The 12,173-nt window shown below is 41.6% G+C and overlaps 1 protein-coding gene across 3 annotated transcripts; it reads right to left on the reverse strand.

Moving 5' to 3' along the window:
- Nucleotides 1-310: 310 nt before the first annotated feature.
- On the reverse strand, nucleotides 311-11,649 carry znf831 (zinc finger protein 831). 3 transcript variants are annotated; one of them, XM_087801293.1, is made up of 5 exons: nucleotides 11,292-11,649; nucleotides 5,600-9,374; nucleotides 3,712-3,974; nucleotides 2,809-2,882; nucleotides 1,766-1,820 (listed from the first exon to the last, which is right to left on the reverse strand). In XM_087801293.1, exons 2-4 carry the CDS (start codon nucleotides 9,330-9,332, stop codon nucleotides 2,829-2,831), a joined length of 4,050 nt encoding a protein of 1,349 aa, XP_087657419.1. In that variant the 5' UTR covers nucleotides 9,333-9,374; nucleotides 11,292-11,649; the 3' UTR covers nucleotides 1,766-1,820; nucleotides 2,809-2,828. The 3 variants fall into 3 exon arrangements, with proteins under 3 accessions (XP_087657417.1, XP_087657418.1, XP_087657419.1); XM_087801291.1 differs by lacking the exon at nucleotides 2,809-2,882 and having other exon boundaries at nucleotides 311-1,820; XM_087801292.1 differs by lacking the exons at nucleotides 2,809-2,882; nucleotides 11,292-11,649 and having other exon boundaries at nucleotides 311-1,820; nucleotides 5,600-9,385.
- Nucleotides 11,650-12,173: the final 524 nt, after the last annotated feature.

Genomic DNA, 12,173 nt, shown 5'->3' on the forward strand with positions numbered 1-12,173 from the left:
ACATTTTACTGACGTAGTTCATGGATTAAAAGTAGCGAACAAATCCTTTGACCGCTTGTGACAGACTCGCCTTGGAGCTGCCGTAACTTTCTTAACCATGTCCATCTTTTCTTGAAAATAGCTTTGATAGTAAATGTGCAACCAAGCTCATTTCTTCTCCTCCTTCAGCCATTGTGGGTTGTAAATAAACCCACATACACTATATTTCTGTTGGTCAAACTAGAGACAAATAATGGCTGAACTCTGATTGGATAAATATTCATGTTAGGAAGCAGCGCGGCCAGGGAGAAGCAATGAAAGGAGGTGGATAGACCATTTGGAATTATTTATTAAGTAGCCATTCATTGAAAATATAATAATACATGTACAAATATTTTAATTAAAAATAATGCTGTTATTCAGATATTTCTTAGGCCAGCAGAGAAGGCTTAGCAGGCCCTGTCGGCCCCCCACTGGTGTAGATTAATATTATATGAATATATTCTATAACATTTCTATATGTATAAATTAAGTTTAGTTAAACAACCTAAAGGTTGTAGCTGAACTGTGATTACTAAATGAGCTACTGAAAAGGAGACTGATAGTGACTTTAATAAAAATCCAAGTGAATAAAATAAATTACAAAGTTGTAAAAATGGAATGGGATAGCAACTCAATAAGTGTGACCTCTCTGGGAAATATCAATTGCATCATATTGAATGGGAAATAAATTAAAAACGGTTAATGATCTAGAATAAAATGGGCAAATCAATGATATTTTTACTGATCCACGGCATATATGAAGACAATATGACAAATGTTGTAAACATGTTTTAACAACCAAAAAATAGATCCATGTGCTGTAACAAACCAAACATCTGGATGAATCCCATCCTCTGAATTGATATATGGGCTACAGTTTAAACATCACTTAGATTAAAAAATTGGCTTCTTTAGCTTCCAATTGTAGGCAATATAAACAAACTAAAAAGTCATGTGGTTAATCAGGACTTGGCCTGGCATGCCAGGATAGGAGGGGGACAGGACATAAATTCTTATAGCTCAATAATGAGCTTCCCTTCCTCGTCACTGCTGCTGGTGTCCTCCAGGTAGTCCGTGCAGGCCGGCACCGGCCGCAAAGCACTGCTGGGACCCAACTGGTAACTGTGGAAATGAGCGGCCACCAAAAAAGAGTGACATTGGTTGGGGTCCTCGCTTCTTCCACAGCCACTGTCCTGATACGTGGACTGAAATGCCGCAAGAACGTTTGGAACCTGATTGTCGTGTTGCGGGTGCAAAGCATGTGTCGGTATAACTGCATTATTTCCCGACTCGGCGCTGCTCGCTAGAGGTTGCGTTATTTCCGTGGCGGATTTGGAAACTTGGCCAGGATATTCATGACTTCCTAATGTTGATGTTTCATGACAGGCGGCGGTGTTTCCAGCGGCAGGTGAACCTCTCTTTGGCGCGGACGGGATCAGCTGATGGTCCTCATGATTGATGTCACGTGTGCAGGTTTCCTCAGCAAGTGAAACACCTTCTGTCGAGTGTCCTCCTGCTTTAACGCTGTCGTCCATAATTCTGTCACAAAGGTGTGTTTGTCGATGATGGGTGCCGACATCCTTCCAGTGTCCAGAGAAATACGAGTTGTTTATTTTCACTTGAGACTGTGGATAATCCGACAAACCTCTTTCCCTGCTGCTGGCACATAAATTCAGGTTATTTAAAGTGTGTGTACTCTGTGGAGGGTATTCAGACATTCCAGACTTTGTCTGGGAAAGAAGCGGCTCGGATAGCTGTGAGTTTTTAAAGGGATCTGCCTTGGTTTTTCGGTCTTCTTCCTGTTAATAAAAAGAACAATATTACCATCGTGACAAAATGCTCAAACAGGTTTTTTTTTGTTTACTGCATTGCCTAAATACCTGAGATATTAAGGTGCCCTGCAAGAAAACCCTGGAACTTATGACTCTAATTTGAAGGAACATCTAGTTCCATTAGCCCTGAGGTCACCAGCAAAACAAATATGCCACTCATTTGTCAGTGCTGTAAAACGGTTGAAATGAATCTCTTGTGTTAGAACAGAGTTTGAGCTTCATGTGTAAATAATATTCTTGTGTAAATACTTTAATAAGTGATGATTGACATATTTGAAAACCACACATTTACTGTTGCTGGAAGACGTTTGGGCGCCTCTAATGGTAGATGGTTTAAGAATGTGACTGTGGTCATGGAACGTTCCGGTATGTTGACCGATCTATGTATACATGTCTAGTCATGTATGTTTATGGGAATATGGGGAATTGGTCAGTATCTCTCTGTGTGTGTTTTAAGGTTTGACTTGTCTAAAACCATCTCAGAAATGTAAATAAGGACTGATTTATATTAATTATTATATTAATTTTACAGGATGAGACCAAAGTAAACCACTAGGCTACTGTTTGATGTCTGTTCGGTCAAGGAGGAATGAAGTTCGTAAGGCTGGATTTTGCAGGATATTTAAGTTGGTGAATACCTGCAGAGTTTTAAAAAGGGGAACATGTTACACGACCTCCAACCTCAGCCTCCCCAGGAAGGTTGATTCCGGGGCTACTGCAGAGGAGTTGTCTGGTTGTCAAACTAAGCCTGAATCCTCTCATAGCTTCATGGGAGTTTTCACAACCCCGACAAATTTATCTTGTGGAATTGGGGAAACAAGTACATTTTTGGTGGTTGAGTTGTGGGTGATAAGTCAGACTTGTTGTTCAGTGAAGCTTGGACTCCCCCACAACCAACCTATAAAGTTTCTCAGTGCTGAGAGGTCGTGTGATTGATTCTCAGAGGAAAACAAACCGCAGGAAGTATCAGGTCCTCTAGCACTCTAAGGTCAACAGGTTGGTAGAGTTCCAGTTTTTTGTTGTCTTGTTCTAAGTGAGGGAAAAATGGAGGGTGTTTAATGTCAATCTATGTTTCTATGGTCACAAGCTTTGTGGCGGTCAACTAGGGATGGGTTGATGAGGCCTCTTGATACAGCATTGAAAAGTCACTAGATCGTACTTTCTACTCATATGGTTCAGATCTACTAATTCAATGAGAGCGCAATTTAGTGGCCTTTCAAACTGTATCATGACACGGCATCAGCTGCCTCATGAGGCCTCATCAACTCATCACAACCCGTTAACCAAGGTCTGATATATGATTCACTTAAACATTTTATCTAAAATGTTTCGGAACCCCCTGGTTTAGAGCATCATACAGCAAAACCCTAGGGAGATATCTCAGGAATATGCTTACCTCCCCCTTGAAAGAGCAACCATATGGTATAATACAAAAGACAAGACTTAATTGTACGGGTTGACACTTGTTTTTGATTGTTTAAAGCGCTTTGTGACCTTTGTCTATTAAGGCGCTTTACAAACTATTACATACTTACTTACTTACTTACACACACAGACAAAGCTGTATCACGAAAGGCCACTAGATGGCACTCTCAATGAAAATGACGTCAGGTTTAGTTTAATTAGTTGATCAGAGCCAAAGATTATAAAAGCAGAGAGTGACATATGGTGGCCATTCAAAATCAAGACACTGTATCATGATACAGCTATTTGTATCATGAGGCCTCATCAACCCATCACTAAAAGCCACCATTGTCTGAAGAAGGCATTGATGCTATAGTTTCCTTTGGGCCCTTTAATGGTAATGTTCCTGTCTCAACTAAAATAATAAATGTATTGAGTTAATTATTGAACTCACCCTCGCAGCCATTGTTTTTTGTGTTTGGACTTCTTCTCTGCCGCTGGTCTCGGTGTCTCCCGAGACCATTTCCAACCCTTCTGCTCCGTTATTCTTTACTCCTGTATTTTTCCTCTTCACCTCCACAGATTTGCCTTTCAACTCTTTGCTTTGCTTTGGCCTTTTGTCTGCACTCTCTGGATTTCCAGGGATTTCTGCATAGCCCTGTGTCTGCTGTTTCTTCTGAGCTGAGCGCTGGACCACAGAGGCACCATCCAGACGCCCTGGGGGGAGAAGAAACAAATTAAAAGCTCTTATTTTCTCTTGGACTCGTGAGTCCACAATGTTAGCAGTCAGTGGGAGGCTAAGTCTGAGATTACAGAATGAATTTCAAAATGCTGAATGGAGACTTTATGACTGGTGAAAACATTTACTTTTGGATGAAGGTATGGAATGAAACCTTTATTAAAGTAATAAACTTGCCGATTAACAAAAACCAAAAGTGATAATGTATTTTCATTTGGGGATTATAATCCATGTGATGAGAAACATATGCAGTTGAAAGGAAGGAAATGATTTGACTTTTATAGGATCTACGGGCAATAAACAGGATTTGGATTTAAAATGAGGGGAAAAAAACTCACATAAAACACATAAATAAAACATCATAACAACTGTGTGTCCTGTCAATAATATTCCATAACTTAAAATATTAATTGTTAAACATTAGGGGGATGATTTTTTCACTATTTTTCTAGAAGACAAAGTTACCCTTTGTGCACCATCTGTACAAAAAGTTTATTTTAGTAGTACATTTAAACAAGGGAAGCCAGATCCAATGATGCCTCTGTTCTTGTAATAATGTTTAATAATATACATAATAATAATGTTTGGATTGAGTATTTTTTGGGCACAAAAAGTTTCAATCCCACCTAACTGAAAAAAAGGTATCAAGCCTGCCACTCATAATAAAATAAATTTGACCACATGTCATGGAAATAAAAGAACATTTACAATGTTTTCTTTTTCAATTATCTCAGAAAAACGTAATCAAGCGTACATCCGGATAAATGTGGTTTATGTCCTTACATAATAAGGAATATTATCTCACTCTTGGTTGATGTTGTATAATTCTAGTACAACCGTATAGACCTCTCCATATAGGTCCTTCAAAACACAAATGGGATCAACATAAAGTAAGTGATGTCAGTTGATAACGCATTTTTCAGTGACACCACTGTAATACTGTTTCCTGATCCTTTACTACCATCTTGTGGTCAAAGTTTAAACTCACCAAATGAATACTGGGAATCAGTGATCCAGGAATATCTGACCGTCATTACATTTATTGCCGTTTAAACGTATTTTTTACGTCCAATATTAAAATATATTGACCATTGCCAACAATATACTGCTGTTAACTTTATATTACTTAACTCCAATACAGAAACGAAATTCTGCTGTTCATGTTGTTCTGTGAAAGAAAATAAGCCAAAACTCACCACCAGATAATTGAAGAATATTTAAGTAGTCGTAGTACTAGTAAAGTACACAGTGTTGTTGACTTACTTATATCTACGCTTGTTCTAATGTAAAAGAAAACACACGCCTGGTTATACTTTCGATTACAGCCTTAGATGAAGTTAAACTATTTCACTGTTTAATGAATTTAAAGTATAAGGTTTTCGTTTCTGTGTCACTGTAAGTAAAATAATTCTGAATAAGCCAAATATAAATTCAATAAATAAATTAAATATGACTATATTATTAGTAGTAGTAGTATTTGTAGTAGTTTTAGTAATAGTATTGTAACTGTTTTAACACATGGCAGATTTAAGTGGATTTATGAAATTTATAAACCACATGTATCATGAGTTATATTTAACAATAATGTATCTCAATAAATTACCTGAATTTGGCCTGTGATCACTCGGAGGCCTCAAGCCTTCAGGCGCTTGGATGACATCTAATGAATTCATCTGGTCTAATAATTGGTCACATCCAGGTTTTAAGTGTTTCAGCAAAGCCACACAAGTGTCTGATGATGCCTCCGGAATGCTCTGGGAGCTCTTGACTTGGAGCTTCCCTGATGCGTTTTGATGTTGATTTATAGATAATCCACACATTGCGTTGGCTCTGGTGTTCTGACCCACGACAGCAAGCTGGATTCGAAATGGATCCTGAGATTCATGTACAACAGTTTTGTTCTCTCCTTTGTCTTGGCCATGACTTGAGATGCCTTCTTGATTTATCTGTTTGTGCTGGCGATCCAAGTGTTTGAATTCACTGCTCCTGCTGCTCTTGTTTACCAAGCCCTGGGCAGGAGATCTGATAATGAGCTTGTGTTGGCCGGAGAGCGTTTGAGAGACCGGTCCACCCTGGCTCTCCTTCCCCCCTGGCAGCGGCCGCTGCTCTCTAAGGTTTATTGAAATGTGATCCTTTGAGGTTTGGCTCCCATCAGACTTGGGGCTTTGAGCGCTAACATCGCTCGAGTCAACATGACCTGCGCGGCCACTGGTCTCTGTGGATGTAAGATCAGGGCCGTGTTTTTGTGGTTGACGCTGCACTTCTGTATGTCCGGGATGTCGACCCCACACTGTGGCCTGAGCTGAATGACTTTGTTCAGTCTTGCTCTGTGTTTCCAGTGACTGTCCACCTGAGATACAAGGAGATGGTTTGCTGTTTGGGGTGTTTATCTGAGATAACGCTGCCCTTTGGTTGACTGACTTTTGATTGTCCGTCTTCTCACCTATTTTTGTGTCATTATGAACCTGTCCAAAGCTACGAGTTTCTTCCAACGAGGTGTCCCCTGCACCACCACTGCCTACCCGCCGGTCGATCTGAGGCTCAATGAGAGCCAGCTGTTCGTCCGATATTAATTCGAAGCATATGTGAAGGTCCGGCGTGTGTACGTGAAACACTCTCTGATCCGCCGGTGCTGTCAAGTCGAATGGAGATGTCGAAGAAGAAGTGTTTGTTGAACTACCTGTCTGTGCAGTCCTGCTACTGACTGTGCTTTGACAGATTTGTGAAGGCGTAGCGGTCCCTCCGACTGCGGCGGGAGGGCCTTTAACCGCAGGTGACGAGAAGGATCCGTGCACAGATGTGCTGCACACTCCTGCCTGTGCATCATGCCGACAGGTTGTGGTTACCGTGTTTCCTGCAAACGGTCTGTGCGACACAGCCAGCGTCGATGAGTGTCTTGTTATCTCAGTCCGAGGCGGCATCATTTTCTGTACATAACTAGTCGCTTGTGGGGCGACTGGTTGAACAGATTCGGATTCACTTATCTGATTATCATGCACATATGACTGGGAATGATCAGCATTAGTCAGTTTTTGCTCATCAGGTGTTGAGGGAATTGAATCATGCTCTGTAGCGTTGGGTAACTTCAGCTGGTACTTTGGTAGAAAGCTGTTGGTTCTGGCTATGACTGGCATGGAAGTCGCTAAAGTGTTTGGAGAAAGAGGACTTGTTTTGGTCGTAGGGGAGAACACTGCACAAATCTGAGTGCATTTTTCAATCTTTCCATGGTTGGCACGACTCAAATTTGTGTGTTGCTTAACCGCACAGTCAGCGGATGGACCGCTTGGTGTTTTGGGGTCTTTCTCCGTATTTTTCGGATTGGTTCTCGGCTTCTTCCGGTTAGAAGGGAACGTGGATTCACATTGCTGCAGTGAGGTGTCAGCGTTTGGTCCTTTGTGATTCATGTTTTCCGCATATGCTTTGTGTGTCATTTCAGGTTCAATTGTTGGCAGTACTGTTAGCGACAAGTTTTTCTGGAGTGACACCCTGGGAGGAGCTGATTTAAGATGACCAGCATCTAAGTGTCCCCCTCTTTCTTCACCACCAGTAGAGCAAACTGTTGCACTGCTACTGGAAGGACTGACGGTTGCACTTACGGTTGTTTCTTTGCAACCAGTCGACAAGCTTTTTTGCAATGCCTGGGCCGATTCTGAGGACTTCCTGCCTTTGACTACATTGCTATCACCAGTACTCCCGGTGGAGTAAAGCTTTTTAAACGTACCGCCTCCATACATGTACCACTTGTTGTAAGCAAACTTTTGTGATTTCTGCCTTCGCAGTTTTCTGCTGATGGGCTCTGCACAAATATCTCCACTCTCACCATCACAGCTGCTCGCCTTCTCCACAGATGAGCCCATGAAGACGGCATCTGTTGCGTGGTTACAGTCAACGGCTGTCTGCCGGACAAGGTGGCGGTGGGTGGACGACTGTTGGCTCACAGGTTTGGTGGTGATGCCTGTTGGATTAAGCTGCCCGGAGCTTCCCCTTCGGAACCCCATTGCATAATTTCTCTGCGAAAACAAGCTTTGGTTGTTCCCCTCCGGCTGCAACAGGGCGACACTAAAAGGGAGGGAGTTGCTGCGAGTTAAGGCTGCATGCTCTATATTGGTGGAAGGCTGTGTGGGCACAGAACTGTACAATCCCGGGCCTTTTAAACCAGCATTCCGAGACTTATTTATCCTCATGTCAAAGTGAAACGAGTCCTTGTACGTGTATGGCATTGGGAGGTCAATGCTTCCCTGTTTGGACAGAACCGTCTTGCGTGGCCGGACATTTTCCAGTTGTTTGTCCTCCACAACAGCTGAATTGTCTGAAATAAGCTGAGAAATGCGCTCCTCTAGTGTCCTCTGCTCTTTCTCCTTCACATTGTCTTTAGGCTTTTGTTCACCGTCAGCTCCCCCTGGAGGTGTACAGTGTGCTTTTTCAGGATCTTCTTGTGTAGACTCCATGAGCGACTCCATGCTGTGGGGCGGGATAATGGTGCTGGGGCTTGGATTGTGATCCCCGCTCTCGCTGAAGCCAGAGTCTGTACTTTCATGACTTTGTGATTTTACCTTACATGTGTTGTTTTCCCACCGCTTACAGAAGAAAGTGGCCTCTTGTCTCTGAAGGGGTACGTGTCGTCCCGCTGTCGGATAGTGCTCTTCCTCTGATGCCGTCGCCCTTTCCTGTAGACCTTTATTTAGAAGTACAGGGTTCGATTCTCTTTGCATTTTTGTGTCTGGATCAGCGACTCTGTCGGTAGCATCCTTCTCCATACTTCCCGGCTGCTTTATGGGATCATCGAGAGATGAACCTGAAGTGCTGCTGTCTCTGGAGCTGGATATGCTTTCCTGACTACTCTGTCCGGATTCGTAAGAGATGCGAGCATGAGCTTGAGTCCGTTTATGCTTGTACAGGTTGCTCTGAGTTTTGAAAGAAACTCCACAAGTGGTGCAGGGATACGGCCGCTCGCCGGTGTGGCAGCGAAGATGCTTCTCCAAGACACTGGGCTTCATACAGTCTCTTCCACAGTGAGGACAGACATGCTTACCGGCAGACTTGGGTCTGGCCGCGGAAGCTGGCACACTGTCTGTCCTCTGAGAAGGTAGCCCACCGACAATATGAAACGTGAGAAGAGGAAGCATCTCTTTGGAGTAAAGCGAAGGAATGGAAGGTGCTTCTGGCCTCGGGACGATGGTGGGAGTCTGGAACAACAACTGCGGCGGAGGAGCCGGGACCGTCTGAATGTAAACAGCTGTCAGCGGCACTTGTCCGTCCATCCTTTTCTCTCTCTGTGCTGAGATGGAGTTGATGTGCACTGGAGCAGTTGATGATACATGCTTGCCAGTCTCCATGGTAACGCTGTTGCTGTCGTGATGAACAAGATCACCAATTATCTGTAAGAAAAGAACAGTTATCAACGATGTATAGTTTTAGACATTTTTATAGTTATAACTAGGGTAGATAATGAGTAAAGGGCTGGGTAGAGGGAATAGTGACAGAGAAGACAAGGTTGTTTATGTGTGAGGACGGTATATTAGACACAGGTTTATCATCAATCATCAATGTCAGAAGCGAAATGCGATATTTCTCCTGTTATAAAACATTCCTCCGTTGATCCCTGGTAACAACCGATAGAACGTCATAGCAGTTACATGAAAAGACAATAGTGGAATGATAATGAATTTGCATATGGGTGATTTCACCCACTGGTTTTTTTTACAGTTGTCCACTGAGTACACCCTCTTGAGTGAACCACTTCAACCCACCTACACCATTCAGATTGTATCTGGTAATGCCAGTGTAACTACAACAGCATTTTTACATCCATTACTTTGGTTACGAAGTAATCGTCCAATTACATACACATGCAAGAATCTATTTCAACGCCATGATACATATGTTTTTGTTATTTGAATGAATTATTACATTCTCTATTTAAATGGAGTCAAAAAAGCAATTTTTTCTAGTTTAGTCTTTAAGTAACCTCTATATTGTACAAATAATTGTTGTTTGTTTCAATCCCATCTTTACACCGGCTTACAAAATAAATTAACGTGTAAATGTGATAAATCGTACTAGTATTAGTTCCTATATTCTCATGGTGTGACCTTTCATAAACTCAGAACAGCTTCTTCCTAACTTCAACCCTCTCTTATTTATGATGCCTATACTATTTTTTCCCTTTTGAACCCATTTTCAATTGTACAAGCCTTCCATATTTAATCTTAATAGGCTTGTTTTTTACCCAATTTTTCGAGCAGTACTCAAAAACTGTCTAACACGTCGTCTACATTGTCTAGAAGATAATCCATCCCAACTCACTGGTGTGGCTTATCAAGATGCTGATGAAATGGAATGATTGTTACACAGGTGTGCCTTAGGCTTTATGTTTTCTATGTTTAACCACTACGTTAACCAGTTGCACATATGAAAATAGTTTGCGATTCCCCACAAAATTGATCATAAACCTATTTTAAAAGTGCCCAGTGCGGTTCGGAATTGGAGGAGACCTTGATGAGAGCGATCTCATTGACTTGTATTAATTCTATTTTCAAAAATAACGTCGTACTTAATCCAGATTCGGTGTAATTATGGGGTAACTCCAACCATTTCCCTAAGTTGACTCTTCACTGTCCTGCTACACATGTGCACATATTAGTCAAAAAGCTAAATGAGTGTCCTCACTTCATCCGACATATGCCAATTAACTAACGAATAATTGAATTAAATGGAAAAGTAGGCATTGTCTGCCAAAAACATTTAAGAGTCAACCAGAGACTCGGAGTAGAGCTGCATCTTGTATGCCACATTCGTATGAGTGGAGAGGTTGTATATGAGTCATGAGTCAGAATTTCAGTGTGGAATCCTTGTGATTTCTGCAACAGAATTTTAGATTGTTTTTTAGCCGTAATATACTTTTCAAGATGCAAATGCAGTGACCAAAATCTTTAGTATGATATGGAAACAATTACACTCCACAGCTGTAGGGGGAAACCACAGAAGAAGAAAAAAGAAAACTTAATATGAAATGTAAAATGATGTTGATAATACTTTAGAATGTATCACATCCTAGCCAAAATCATGTCCTGTATGACTTTTTGCAAAGGTAAAAGTTGAAAGAAAGTAAATTCTAAGGGGTTTATAAAGAGCAAACAGTGTAGAGAAGAGAAGGAAGTTGTTTTTTCTCTGTGCATGTAAAGCAGTATGTTGTCTTGGAGACTGTTTGAAAGAGGAAATGCCTCGTGGTTTCGTCGTGACATTACAAATACCAACTCTCCGTCAACTCTGAAACAGTAAAAGAAGCTACTCACCTCTTGAGTTGCTATTTTGGGACTCTAACACATCCCAGAAAGTCTTCACGTATCCACATCCTCCGCTGACTCGAGTATTCCCTCTGTTATCCAGGTCAGATGTTTTGCTAAATTGACTTTCCTTCACAGCTCTCAGTCACGAACCGTCATGAGGAAGAGGAACAAATGCAAATGAGAGGAGAGATGCACCATGAGCATGGAGAGTCAGAGAGTGAGGAGGAGAGAGATGGGGCTGTGTGTGCATGTGAGTCTGTGGCTTTTAAACAAAGACTTCCGGAGAACACGTTGAAAAGAGATTACAAATCTGCAGAAGTCAAACTGGCGAGAGGTTTTTGAGCCCATTGGTTGAAAGACGGTAATTCCGACAAGTGTCGGAGGACACGCTATAACAGGGCATATTGCTATGTGTCCTTAGAGCGGTTGACTTCTGGTTCTCTTATGTACTCACTCACACACCTACCTACTTCCTCCCACACACTGCCTTTCATACACCCACAGAGACAAGGTTGCAGCTGAGAGAACACTGATGGCTCGGCTACACCAGAACTCTTCTTGTTATTACAAGGAAAGAAACAAATGAAAACGAGAGCTAGTATCGAACCTTCACATGGGTGCCTTCAGCATAGTTCGCCAAGATAACTAGACAAACTGCTTTAATAGTTTTAACAGACATTTGACTCAAAGAAACATTTGAAACACTACAATTAATACATAATAAAGCCCTTAAATAAAGTTGAAAATTATTGGAGAATATGTCAACTTCATGGTTCACTTGTGTGACAGCAAAAAAAAAAAAGATGGCAATCGGATTCAAACAAACTGAACAGCACACCTTTGGGTTGTGTAATGATTTTTTTCTCCAAAAACTCCATTATGTGTATA

Source organism: Callionymus lyra, chromosome 10 (assembly GCF_982586985.1).
Source record: "Callionymus lyra chromosome 10, fCalLyr1.hap1.1, whole genome shotgun sequence".
NCBI lineage: Eukaryota > Metazoa > Chordata > Actinopteri > Syngnathiformes > Callionymidae > Callionymus > Callionymus lyra.